This window comes from Phocoena sinus, chromosome 1, assembly GCF_008692025.1.
Source record: "Phocoena sinus isolate mPhoSin1 chromosome 1, mPhoSin1.pri, whole genome shotgun sequence".
NCBI classification, from domain to species: Eukaryota; Metazoa; Chordata; class Mammalia; order Artiodactyla; family Phocoenidae; genus Phocoena; species Phocoena sinus.
The window spans coordinates 134,929,934-134,944,172 of NC_045763.1; the positions used below are offsets into that span (position 1 = coordinate 134,929,934).

At 52.9% G+C, this 14,239-nt stretch overlaps 1 protein-coding gene across 1 annotated transcript; it reads right to left on the reverse strand.

Moving 5' to 3' along the window:
- Positions 1-3,704: 3,704 nt before the first annotated feature.
- LOC116738781 (putative C-type lectin domain family 20 member A) lies at positions 3,705-4,132 on the reverse strand. Its single transcript, XM_032602550.1, is given in 2 exon segments — positions 3,705-3,853; positions 3,856-4,132. Coding segments are annotated over 2 exon segments (426 nt in total).
- Between the last annotated feature and the right edge of the window lie 10,107 nt (positions 4,133-14,239).

Below are 14,239 nucleotides of genomic sequence, written 5' to 3' on the forward strand. Positions count from 1 at the left end.
GAGGCTAGATGGAATCAGCCATTAAATTAAATTAAAACCTGTTCCAGAATAACTCTGCTCCCCTCAGAAACTAGAAATACTTCCTTAGGTGTATCCTCACCACCTCCGGCTGCCAAGAAAACCCGTTTCCCATCCCAGCCTAGCCTTGGTGGGTCAAGGGGCAGTGGGGACGACTGTCACGCACCGTGGAAGCAGATGAAGGGTTTCAGGGAAAAGCAGGCCACTGCAGAAATTCTGGCGGAGAAGCTCCAGTAGCTGCGGAGACCCGCACATAGTCCTGCCCCAAACTCAGGCACCTGCAGCCAAGTCGGGACGCTGGCACCCACGTCACTGGAGCATCTCAGAGACCCAGAGGCCGCACTGAAGTAGAGGCCAATCCAGGCTTCAGTCTTACTCGTGATGAATTTCAAGGCCTCCTTGTCTGTCTCCTCAGTCACCATCTGCAGGTCAGCCAGGTCTGTGTGGTGTCTGCGGCATTACCTCACAGCTGCCAGCCACTTCCTTTCTTGGTCAAATTGCTTGAAGTTCAGATTGCCGATCTGAACCTCAGCTGCGGGCAAAGAATGTAGAGACCACAGGCTTGAGGTCCAGGATCTCTGCCCGCTCAGCCCTCATCGCCCCCAGGACAGAGCCCTGGTTTGGGCCCTGCCCTTGTTCCCCATCCTCAGGTGTTAGGTTTGATCAAACCCACAAGTCTATAGGCAGACTAAATACCAGACTGGGAGAGTGAATGAGCTATCATAGCAGCAGCTGGGGGAAAGACCAGTCATTAGGAAAGGCAGGGGTTAAGAACTCTCCTCTTGGCTGTATGGCCTTACAAGTCAAGTCTAAGCCTCAATTTCTCCATCTGTACAACAGGGATAATAATAGTACCTAAATGTATTTCGTTTAAAGGATTAAATGAAACCACGTATACAAATATTAAACACTCAATTAAATGGTAGGGTTAAACTTTGCAGGGAGGTGATGAGGGAGATAGGATGATCCTGGTCTGGAATCAGCCTCATTTGTGGTTTCCAGGGCCTGTGCCTGCCGCATGGGCTCTCAGGAGGCTCCCGGCTGAGGCAGGGTAGAGGAGAGCCAGGGACAAGAGGTGAGCCTGGCGAGGGGCACACCTGCTGGTCGGTGGCCCTGACTTCTGGTGGAGCTCAGACCAAGACTCAGACTCTCACAGCCTCTACCTCCAGCCCCCGCCTGCCCTGCCCCTGGTCAGGCCTGTCTCATCTGCAGCACACAAGCATCTGTGATTCTAAACGAGGGAAGTTTGGAAAGGAAGTGCTTTGGCACCACCTGAGGGATTGATTCCAGAGACCTGTTAAAGGAAACACCTGTGTTTGCAAAATTGGGAATCACATCCTCAGATAGGGCCTCCCAACCTCTCTGACACATGCCTGCTTACCAAAGCCCCGTCAAGATTTGCCTATTTCCCTCATGTTCCCTATCTAAACTGGTCTTTTAAAGCTACCCTTTTTCAAGCACCTGGTCCTCGCCAGCCCTGAGCTTTGCGTGTCGCACATGTCACCTTTTAAAATCCTCACTATAATCCTGAGACGCAGATTAACCTCATTTACGGAGGAGAAACGGGAGACTCGGGGAGGTGATGACTTGCCCAAACTCATGCCTTATTAAGTGGCAAGACGAGATTCAAAGGCGGGTCCGCCCTCCTCGGAAGCCTGTGCTGTCTTCACTCCACAGCACCATGTTCCACAACGAGCAGAAAACCAACTTTACAAAGCAGGCTGAGGAGTGAATTTCCTTTGAAGTGTCTCTAACCAGACACCAAGAAACGCTTTGTAAAATATCAGGGCAGTACTATCCCCCGCACCAGGTGGATGGGCCTGGACTGCGGAGAGGTGCTACCCTTGCCCCCCACCCCCAAGCCGCTAAGGGTAGGGGCACCAGAAGACTGGGATGCAGCCTGGACTGGTTGGAGACCTTCCCCCCCGCCCCACCTCCCCCCTCCACCCCCGGGGCCAGCTGAATAACAAAAGCATTGAGCCTCTGCTTGTGTGTCAGCCTGGGGGCCGCAAAGCCAGGGGATCCCTGGGCCAGGCAGGGGTGGGGGAAGCCAGCTGGTCCAGGTGGACAAGTGCAAGGGAAGGCGGACCTGGAGCCCTGAGTGTATACCTGGCTTTGGAGAGGTGGTCAGGCTGAGAGCCGGTTCCAGGAGGGTGTGGGGCTCCAGGGCAGGATCTGTGAAACGGGCCACATGTTATGGGGCGGGAGTGCGGCCACCCAGCGTGCTCAGTGGGCACCGGGAATCGCCAAGTTGAAGCCAGGAGAAACGTAGCTCCAGGGTAGAGAGGCTCCTTTGTTCCTATCTACGTGTAGTCCATAAATAGATATATCTATTGAGCACCCACTGTGTGACAGACACTATCGTAGGCCCTGGAAAAATAGCAGGTATAAGACAAGCAAGATCTTTGTTCTTGAAGAGAATGTGAGAAGGAGCCAGCCTTGCAAAGAGGTAGGAAGGAATACCCCGGGCAGAGCTAAGGTGGGAAGGGGGCCACGTGTGTTTGAGGAGTGGAAAGCAGCCAGTGTGGCCAGGGAGAGAAATAGGAGATGAGGCCAAAGGTCTCAAGCAGGGCTGGGTTGGCTACAAAAAGGAAGTGATTCTAAGTGCTAAGGGAACCTACTGAATGTGTTTAAGCAAACTGGTCTGATTTACATTTTCAAGAGTTCACTCTGTACAGAACAGACGGGAGTGGGCCGGGCAGATGCCACGGAGAGCTGTGCTGGTGTGTGGACCTGCAGAGCTGGAGAGAAGTGGATGCAGTTAGGACACGTCTGAGTGGAGTCCAAAGACTCCAGGGGGAGTGAGGGAGAGCCCCACACACACAGCCCTTCCTTCAAGGGGGCTCCCATCCCCACCCCGGCACACTCACCACTCCTGGAAAAATTTCTTTTCTGGCTTGGGCATTGCCAGATCAAACCTAGGCTACCCTGGGCTACATTTCAAGGCCCCATGACGGGCATGGTGTGCAGAGAACTGGGGACATGTCGGGTTGGTCCCCCATACCCCTATATGAGGAGTTGGGGTGTGCCTCGGCTGACTGAGAGAAAAGCAGAAATTGGCACTTTTTGTCAGGAACGTGCTGTCTATAACCATCCCCCGTGTGATCTCAGCACCTTAAAGACAAGGGTCAGTGGCATGGGCTGCCTGGGCAGAGAGGAGCCAGCCAGGGGGCAAGGATGGGGGGCCGTTCCCCAACAGCCGGCACCAGGTGCATTGAGTAAATGTTTTTTCTGCAGAGGGGCACCCACCTACCTCCCCAAAGCAGGGGTTCTCCCAGAGAGTGGCTGTTCCACGTTCCCCCAGTCCCGCGAGACAAAGCCACCCTGCACTTTAACGAGGAGAGAGACCTTGGACTCTGCTCTGGTTTCTGCACAGACACAAATGGATCCCCAACCTGACTTTCCCATTTTCCTCCCTTTCTTTTTCCTCTTTCCCCAGATCCTTAATTGGCAGAAGGAGGGGACGTAGTGGAACATTTCAGATTTTACTTTTTGAATACCCTGATTTACACCCGTTTCTCTGATGGAGCGTTTGGAATGAGGGACAGAAGAGATAGAAACTAAGGTGGCAGAGAAGGATGTAGCAAAAAAGCATTAAGCAGTTAGTTGTCCTCTGAAAGGCTTGAGCCAGACCCAGGCTCGCTCACTCTCTCTCTCTCTCTCATTTACTCTTGAGAAGCAAAACCCTAGGAGGAAGACCAGGCCCAGAATATGACTCTGAACACACCGTAGTAGCAGATGAAGGGCTTCTGAGCAGTGCACGAGGCAGCCCCCAGGCTGGGGAAAATGGCTATTGAATACAGAGTGGCACAGAGACCCTCCTCGAAGACGGCGGCGAGCTCCACACTGGCACGCTGAAGGTGGAGCCGCTGGACCATCTCAGGCCCCCGAGGCGCACGTGGAAGAAGAGGGCGATCCAGGCTGCGGTGCTGCTGGTAAGGGAACAGAGGGTCTTGATGTTGCTCCAGTCGCTCATGCTCGGCAGGTTGGCCAGGTCTGTGCGGTGCTGCCGGCAGCACTCCAGGGCCTCAGACCAGCTCAGCTCCTCTTCCACCCTCCAGAAGGTCTTGCTGTCACTGGTCAGCTGCAGGGCTGGGGTGGGAGAGATTGTCATCGTGTGGTTGCCCCTACCCTACTCCCAAATCCCGGGTGTTCAGCCGCACCCCAGGCAGCCTCCCCAGCCTCTCCTAACCCACTCCACCCCTCACCTCCCGCCCTCCACTTGCACAGCTCCACAGCTCTGCTTCCGGGCCTCTGCACAAGCTGCTCTCTTGGCCTGAAAGACTGGCCATCCTCACCTGCGCCCTCGATCCCCCATTCTCCCATTTCTCATCTCCCCCTTCCCTCTGCCCCATCCTGGGCAGGCTCCCTTCCTATGAGCCACAATGTACCTTTGTTAATGCTTAGCAACAGTAGAAAGTGTTTACTGAGCCCTCACCAGGTGCGATTAGCTCACTGAATCCTTTGCAACAACTAACTCCCTAGGAGAGACATCACCATGACTGTTTTACAAATTAAAAAGCCAAGTCACTGAGAGTTAAGTGACTTAGCCAAGGCCACCCAGTGGAAAGGGGTAGAACCAGGGCCCAGGGACCGTGGGTGGGGCTCCCAGGGCAAGGCCCTTAGACAGAGCATGGTTTTGCCCTGATGTAGGTGTCACAGGCTCATAACTGCGGCTGTACATTAGAATCACCTGGGGAACCGATGCCCAGGACGCCCAACGGCAAGGATCTGAATCTCTTGCTGGGACTAGCATTAGAATTTGTTTAAAGTCCCTGGGGAAAAGGACCTTTTCCACCACCAGGTCCAGGCAGCTTGGGAGCAAAGAACCAGCCTTATTCATCATTATATTCCCAGTGCCCAGCACATCAGAGGGGCTGGGTGCATTGAAAATGAATGAATGAGTGAACGAATGAGCACAAAATTCTCCTGGGAACCGACCCAAACCCCAAGAACTCAAGGTTCACTTCCTTCCTTCCTTAATCCATCCCCTTGTGGAGGTGCCAGCAAATGAGGGCTGGTTAAGGACTGCTCTGCTCGGGGTCTTGGGGTAGGAGAGGGGGGCCTCCTAGTCCTTAAGGAACCAGCCTCAAGCCAGAGTCCTAGGAGAGCAAAATAAGACTGAAAAACCGGGCATCCAGAGGGGCAAGGATGTGCACAATGGGGGAGGACACGGGAAAGGCCCGATGAGGTGCCTGCCGAAAGAGTGATGTTCCTCACACCCACCAGAGGCCAAGAAGATGCTGCCTGTCGCTGAGAGGAGATGAAGGATCCCTGGTCAGGAGAAAAGGAATAGGAAGAAATTACTTTCTTGTGATATGTGATTCATTTTGATATTTGTTTATCCTATTCTGTTTATTTTTAAAAAATCAGTGGCTGTGGTCCACTAAATTGACTTTAGGATGTAATGGGTCCCAACCCACAGTGTGAAAAACCCTGCTGCCCCGGCTGATCTCCTGGCTTTAAATACCTTGAGATGACAATTCCCAGACACAGCCTCCACCCTGGAGCTCAGTGTACATGTCCGGCTGTCCGTTTCTCACATGCACATGGGTTCACCCTGCCAATCAGCCTGTCCTAGTCATCCCAGCTCATCACATGGCACCCCTCACCCCAGCACCTCAAGCCCCACCCAGGAGTCACTGTTGGTGCCTCTCTGTCTCTGTCTTGGCAGATCCTATCAGTTCTACAGCAAGTGTGCATCTTGGACCTTCTTGAACTTTCCACTTCTTTCCGTGCCCACTGCCACCCTGGCCCAAGTCACCATCCCCTCCCTGGGACTGACAGCACCAGCCCCAAAGGCTCTCTCTGCTTCTATCCTCCACTATCACAGTCCCCTCCCCACTCTGCGTGCAGAAGGACCTTTCTGAGATGCTCCCCTTGTCACTGCCGCGGGCCACAGGGCGGGCTCCTTACCACAGTCCCCAGGCCCTGTGTGTCCTGGTCCTGCTGTCACAGGAAAAGCCTCCGCAGGCTCCCGCACTTGCTCATGGATACACCCTACTCATCCACAGGGCTCGACCCCGGGCCTCGGGACCTTTCTCTAGCTTTATTCTTTGAGGTTCCTTCGTTTAGCCCTTAGGCTCAGCCCAAATCTCTCCTCCTTAGAGAAACCTTCCCGCCCACTTGACCTAAAGAATCCCCACCATGCGTCTCCCTGTGACTGTCCCTCGTCACCCTGATCATCTCCTTCATTGCTCTTGTCACATTCTGTGATGATCTTGTTTACTGTCTTCTTGCCAAACGTCTCTGACCCCCACTAGGATGTGGGCTCCGTAAGGCGGGGCACCATCCCCGACTGGCACCCATCAGCACTTAATGTGTTGGTTAGATGCGTCAGTGAAGAAATGAATGAGTGAAATTCTACATAAAACAGCCAGCTCCAGGCTCTGACCCCTGGTGGTGGGGTGCGGGCAGGCTGGGGGCAGGGAAGGGGTGAGAGGAGGCAGGGCAGGGGCGGGGAGCCAGGCTGACATGCAGAAACAGTCACTGCTTCCCACTTTGTCTCCCCTTCAACCCCAAAGTCTGGGCACCTAGGGGAGAGGCACCCTTCCCGCAGGTCTGTGCCCTGGACGTGCGTGGAGCCTGGTGCCCTCCTGCCCAGGCGGTGGCCTTACCTGCTGTGCAGAGGGACAGTCGCAGCCCCGAGGCTGGCATGGCTGCAACACAGGACAAGACAGCTGGTGGAAAGGCTCCCCTCCTCTAGAAGAGGCTGCGCCTGGCAATTAATGAGCAGACGGGGGAGGGGAGGGCCCAGCCGGGGCTGGTTACTGTGGGAGGGAAGGGAGGAGGGCCGCAGACCGACAGCAGGAGAGCTGAGACTCCTGGGCCCTCAAGGCCCAGAGGGACAAGGGGCCGAGGGGAAGGAGAGAAGAGGGAGGACCGAGGAGGGACAGGAGCTGGCAGGTGTGGGCCAGGCTTGCTGCGCTCTCCTCCCTGCCCACCCTCTCAGCAACCACAGTGCCGGGGAGAGGCCAGCACGATCCCCATTTTACAGGTGAAAAAGCTGTGGCTCCAAGAAGGAAATGACTTGACTCAAAACTCCAGGGTCGGGCTTCCCTGGTGGCGCAGTGGTTGGGAGTCCGCCTGCCGACGCAGGGGACGCGGGTTCGTGCCCCGGTCCGGGAGGATCCCACGTGCCACGGAGCGGTTGGGCCCGTGAGCCATGGCCGCTGGGCCTGCGCGTCCCGAGCCTGTGCTCCGCAACGGGAGGGGCCGCAACAGTGAGAGGCCCGCGTACCGCAAAAAAGGAAAAAAAACCCTCCAGGGTAGGAAGTAGCAGGGCAACAATTCAAGCTCAGATCTCTGCAAAGCATGAGGTGGGGAGGTGATGGGCCCCCAACTAGTCCTGCTTCAGTGAGGCCAGAAGCCACCCATCCCAGGCTAGGCTCTGGCTCCCCAAGTAAGTACAGACCAGAGGCCAAGGCACTTTCTCTGGGGGACCAAGAACATCTCTCTCTCTCTCTCACTCTTCCTTCCTTCCTCCCAACACCCTGTTTATGCCCATAACTCTCTCCATTCCCCTAAGAGCTAAGCTGTTGGAAACCAAAGGCTGGAAGCCTCTTTTTTTCTGCCCTCCACCCCTTCATACCCTTCCTGAAGGGAAGGGCAAAGGGAAAGAGGAGAAAATGCTTCCTGCCTCAACAGTAACGTCCTGCACAGTATTCTCTTGTGCAGTGATGGCCTCAGATGACTTCTTCCCAGTGGCAGAACCCGTGTGTGCCAGGGCCACTCTCTAGGGATGGAAGAGAACCTGACAGTCCCATCCCGGAAAACACCACCCCTGCCAGGCCCCTCTCCCCTAGCCATTCACCCAGGTGTCCTCAGTCTCTTGACGTAAGGGCCATGCTAGGCTTCCCTCTGGGAGCGGAGAGAACTACTGGGGAAGCACAGTGAGTGTGGAGCGAGGCACAGTATCCACGCACCCTCACCTCCCCCAGGGCTGCTCCTGGCACTCTGGGTTGAAATTCCAGGTGCACTTCTCTTTTCTCCCACTAGTCCATGAGCCCCTTGAGAGCTGGGACTCTGCCATAGTCACAGAGCACTCACTCCATAATAAGTACAGCAAAAGCTCTCAGTGAGGAGGAGGTGCGATGGTTTGTATGAGGAGGGATTGCTATTATTCTTCTCTTTGGAGTCCCACTCCTTAGACTCTGTCTGGTCTATGGAGATCTGGCTTACTTGAATGAATGAGGAGCCTTACACTGGACATGGAGGGCCGGTGGTGAGGGGAGAGGGGACAGCCTTGCTGCCTGGGACACCAGTTTCGCCCAAGTTGTGTGAGGAAACCCAGGCTGGATAAAGGGAAGAGAGAGAAGGAAGCAGCTGGCTGCATGAGCGACCCAGGAACAAACACTTGGTTTGCATGAGCCACAGGAGGCAAAGGGGTTCCTGGAAACTCCCTGTAGCATCTCTTCCCATCCCCCAGATTAGGAATGCTTTTCCACCTGCACACAATACACCCTTAGGTACGTACGTGTCTACAACTTAAACTTTCCCACGATCTCCCAGACTAACTAGATCTGTATCCCCGGAGTGGAAGCTGCATTTCCCACACTTGCCGTATTACTCAGACATGCTCTCAGCACCCCGAGAGCAGACAGGTTTTCTTCTGCAAAGTGAGCTGCTAACAACTTTCCGGGCTCTTTGTTAGAGATGTGCATTGTGGTTGCAATGTCCAGCCAAGCACAACTCGAGAGGTTTTTCTCTAAGCCTTGATGCCTGTGAGATAATAGAAAAAATATATATTGGTCTCTGCCCCCAGTACCTGGCACAGAGCTCCTGAAACCCTTGTAGTTTCCTGAGTGACAGGAGTGTCTTTTTTTCTGATGAAGTGACTCAGGGTGGCGCCTGGATTGGGGCCAGTCTCTAGAAAGACCAAGCCATGTTGAGAAGCTTGGAGTTTTCAGCACCAGCCTCCTGTCCTTCAGAGTTAATGATTGCTCAGGCCTACATAATGAAGCCTCCGCAGGGACTTCCCTGGTGGTCCAGTGGTTAAGACTCCATGCCTCCACTGCAGAGGGCATGGGTTCGATCCCTGGTCAGGGAACTAAGATCCCACATGCCACATGGTGCAGACACAAAAAGAAGGAGAAGGAGAAGAAGAAGTAGTCTCCGCCAAAATTCCAAAAGCATGAGGTTCAGAGAGCTTCTGGGTTGGTGAACACATGCAGACATGGGGAGAATGGTGTACTCAGAGAGGGCATGGAAGCTCCCTGCCCTTTCTTCATACCTCGCCTTGTGTCTCTGTCCCACCTGGGTATTCCTGGTAATCTGGTGAGTAAAATGTTTCTCTGAGTTCTGTGAGCCACTCTAGCAAATTAATTGAACCTGAGGAGGGGGTCGTGGGAGTCTCCAATCTATAGCTACTTGGTCAGAAGCACAGGTAACAACCTGGACTTGGGGCTGGCATCTGAAGCGGGGGGCGGGTAGGGGGTGGAGAGCCTTGTAAGACCGAGCCCTTAACCTGTGGGATCTGACACTAGCTCCAGTAGTGTCAGAACTGAATTGAATTGTAGGACACCCAGCTGGTGTCACAGAGAATCGCTGCTTGTAGGTGAAAACCCCCATATGTCTGGTGTCAGAAGTGGTGGGTGTGGTATGACATGGTGTGAGAGCAAAGGAGAAACACAAGGGGAAAGGCTGGGGGGGTGGTTTTCCTAAACAATTCCTTATCTGCGGAATGAGGGTAATAATAACTATTTTACAATGCTATTATGAGGATTAAATGAAATCATCTTTGTAGTGGCTTTGATACACTGCACAAATTCCAATGTGCAAGAAACATTGCATCATCTATTTGTCTCTAAATCAACTTAAAAATTTTAAGGTGTGTGCACAGTACAATGCACCTATTTTAAGTGTACAGTCTGATCGGTTTTGCAGAATGTATATACCAGTGGAACCACCACCACAGTCGAGTCATAGAACATTTCCAACACCCCAGAATATTCCCTGCTGCTCTTTGCAGCCATCCCTCCCCCACCCCAGCTTCAGACAGCCATTGATCTGCGTTCTGTCACTATAGATTTGTTTTCTAGCCTTTCATTTGAATGGAATTTCACTCAGCAAAACATCTGTAAGATTTACCCGTCTTGTCCTATGTATCAGTAGTCAACTCCTTTTTATTGTCCAAGGGTCTTCCATTGTAGGAAAATACTACAAGTTGTTTATTCATTCTCCTGCTGGCAGACGTGGTGTTGTTTTCCAGTTTGAGGCCATTATGAATGAAGCTGCTGTGAATATTCATGAACAAGTCTTTGTGTGGACATATGTTCTTATTTCTTTTGGGTAAATGCCTAGGGGTTGGATTGCTGGGTCATATGGTAAGTGTATGCTTATAAGAAACCGCTAACTCTCTTCCAGGGGGGTTATATCATTTTCCACTCCCACCAACAATGCATGATAATTTTCTCAGCGTGGACATGAACTGTTGAAGACAATTATGCCTCATGGGGCCATTCCTGCTCGAGGGAAAAGTTCTGTTACAGTTAGCTTCTCTAGATCCCCACACAGCTGGGGAAGCGGTGGAGCTCCTGGGGCAGGTCACTGGAGCCTTCCTCGGACGCTTCCTTGGGTCCCTTGGGGAGAGCCACCCAGGGTCCTTTGCTCTTGGGCACCCCTTAGGGGGCAGCACACCGTACTGGGCAGCCAGCCCTGCTTCCTTAATCCTGAAGAAACATTCTTCCTGGAACCTCATGGGGAACATGAACCCTTGGATTCTAAACTACAGCTGCTCAAATTTTTCATTTATTTTCCCCCCTCTTTTTAAGTGCTGTTTTAATAACTGATCTTTTTTTTTTTAATTATGCTTTATTCCTTTAAAAGTAAATGTGTTGGAGCCTGTGCTCCACAGCGGGAGAGACCACAACAGTGAGAGGCCCACGTACCGCAAAAAAAGAAAAGTAAATGTGTTGGCCAGTAAGAACATGAAAAGATAATATCACTAATCATTAGGGAAATGCAAAACAAAACTACAAGGAATCACAGGTAGCCAATGTCTTCACACCTGCGCTACCCTGCCCTTCCACAGGGAAATCATGCCGTAGCCCCACACGTCCATGCACCTGTTTGGCATTAACCAAGCAGTGTGACAGGCTAGGGAGGCAGGAGGCTGGAGAGGCTGGGGGCATGCTCCGAGCTGAGAACGAGCTCAGAAGGGGCCGAGATGGGGTGCAGCCACGGCCAAGGGCTGCGCAAGGGAATCTGAAAAATAGGGTGTTCCCTCCTGGCAGAGCAGGGCATCAGGAGGGTACGGACAAATACCCTCCCACAAGATGGGTGTCAGGAGACAAACACCACGGGTGAGCAGAGGGGGAGGGGTGACCCCTTGGCAGGGGCTGATTCATAAAGCTGAGCAGAGAGAGAGAGCCCTCTTCCTGGAAGATTTTGCCCTGAAACCACCAGCCACAGCAAGTGGCGTGGGAGAAAGCTCTCCAACAAAGGACAAAGGGAAGAAGGAGGGATCTGGTGTCCAAAGAGCCAGGGGCGAGGGTCTGAGGCCAAGCCGGAGGTCAGTTACCATGAGATCAGGCCTCACGCGCCACGACTCAAGGAAGGAAACAGGCTGTGCTCCAGAAGATGAGGACATGGGTCAAGAAAGCAGCAGAGACAGGTAATATGATAGTTACTTTTACATATCATCTTGACGAGGGCACAGGGTACAGCTGACCCTTGAACGACATGGGTGTTAGGGGTGCCAACCCCCGGACAGTCAGAACTTTGCATATTACTTTACAGTCAGCCTTGGTATCCATGGTTCCGCATCTGGAGATTCAACCAACTGCGCATAGCGTAGGACTGCAGTATTTCTTCTGAAAAAAATCCTCGTATAAGTGGACCTGTGCAATCCAAACCCGGGCACAAGGGTCAGCTGAATTTGGTTAAATATTATTCTGGGTATATTTATGAGGGTGTTTTGGATGAGATTAACATTTGAATTGGCAGACTGAGTAAAGCAGATTGCCCTCCCTAATGTGGGTGAGCCCCATCCAATCTGCTGAAGGCCTGGGTAGAATAAAAGGCTGAGTAAGAAATAATTCTTTCTCTGTTTTACAGCTGGGACCTCAGTCTTCTGTACTCAGACAGGAACTTCCACTGTGGGCTCTCCTGGGTCTCCAGCTACAGATGGGAGATTTCGGGGCTTCTTGGCCTCCATAATCATGTGAGCCACTTCCTTAAAATAAATCTCTTGATTGTTAGACAGATAGATAGATAGGCAGATATTCTATCGATTCTGTTTCTCTGGAGAACCCTGATACAAGTAACCAAGTGGAAGGCAGAAGAGAAGGCCTGTTGAGTGTCTGCGGGGCCTGGCAGGGAGCAGCAGGACAGAGGCCAGGTAAGTTCACTGAGTGGCGTCAGCAAAAGGAATCTCACTGACACCAGGTCGGTACTGCAAAGTCTCCTTTGTGTGGACTTTGGGGCTTCCATTTTTCCAATTCTCTGAGTGCTGGGAGCTGAGGGAGATCCACGTACAAAACCCAAGGCTTGTTACATTTATGGATATCCCATTATTTCCCTAGGCAGGAACCCACAGGACCTCTGCGGGCATGTGTTACCTGCAGACACTGCGACGTGATGCAGTATCAGCCTGACACACTCACAGCTCGGAGGACACCTTCTTGCTCTACGTTGTTAGAGGATGTGTAGATCTAAGTCCAGTTCCAGCTGCTGTGTAGAGTAACAAGGCCAGGTAAAGGTGAACTTGGGCCAGATGGAGCAGAAAGAGAAGGCTGATTTGGTATGTAATACACCTGCTGGGACAGGCTAGCAACTCTCTGCTGGAAGGAAGACCCATGTGATACACGGGAGACAGGTAAACACTCACCGTCCAGGGCTCAGCATGGAGGGGATGGTCCCACTGATATGGGGGGAGCGTATCATCTTCAGAGACCCAGGCAGGCACTGGCAATGGGAAAGTTTGATATGTGGTAGGTAGCATTCTCCCTCACCCCCCACCCCCGCCTCCTGCACTGGGTTTAGAGAAAAAATTGTCTAACGTGAAGGGTACCGGGAAGCTCACAAGGCCAGGTTAACATGGCAGAAAGCCAGCTCTGAGAACTGGGTCATGCACCTCCTCTGGGCTCTCAGCACCCTGAGCTTACTTACCATATTGTAAGTGCGATTCTAATGATGCCCTGTCAGCCCATCAATGATGAGTCCCTAGGGCCAGGGCCACGCCAGGTATCTTTGTGCTCCTGGTGCCTAGCAGAGTGCTTGGCACACAGTCAGGCTCAGTAAACGTGTGTTGAACCAGCAGGGGATTTGCTGTGGAGTCCCCTGCATAGTGACCCAGAGCTCCTTGCTAAGACCCAGCCTGGCCCTGAGCCTGGATAAGGGTGACCTGCCAATGAGTGGTGGCGTGGAGAACCAGGCCGGCCCTGGGATTCACGACTCCCTGCATGGCTTGTTATTGTCACAGGTTTTATTCTGTCACAAGAACGGGGTTGCTTTGTTTTGATCAAGAATTAGAAATACATCAACGCTTATGTTTAGAAGGCTCGGCAAGCGACTGTGGTCTGCTTCCGTGTTCGATTCCACCCACGTTGTCTTTCCCAGACAGTGATTTTTCACACGAGTTTTGCCACCCAGAGGAGCGGTGTCACTTACGCCTCCTTCCTCAACTTCAAGTGGAGCCCAGGGCCCAGAGGGTTCTTCTCAAAGTGCTAGTCTGTCACATGGCCCAGGGACACCCCAGAGCCATGTGGACAGGAGCAGGGGGTGGAGCGGGGAGCTGCCAGTGGCCCCAAGGAACAAGGCGGGGGTGGAGCCCGGGTGGACTTGTGGATTCAGTCTCCTGAGCAGGGGAACAGACCTGCTGGAGAAAGTGCTCCCTGCAGAACCAACATACAGGGCGACGAGCTGGCAAGCTCTTGTGAGGTAAAGGCCGTCATCCGAGGTGATGTATCTGCACCCCCCAAAAAAAAAAAAATGTATCCGCGCGATGTTTGGCTACAAAGAACCAGCCAAGTGAAATCACTTGTTGTAAAAAATGATGAGGGGCTTGATAGTAAGGCATCAGATCTGCTTTTAGCATGGCCACTAATTAAAATGACCAACGCTGAGAACCCACGAGATGTCACCAAATAGAAGTCCCCAACATTTCCATAGGCCATGTGTTTGTGGGTCACCAGGCAGGAGTTACTGCTGCACGTGTGTGACTTTCCAAAGACCTACAATTAGCGGGAACATGGGGCCATCTCCATTCACCAGTCACGTT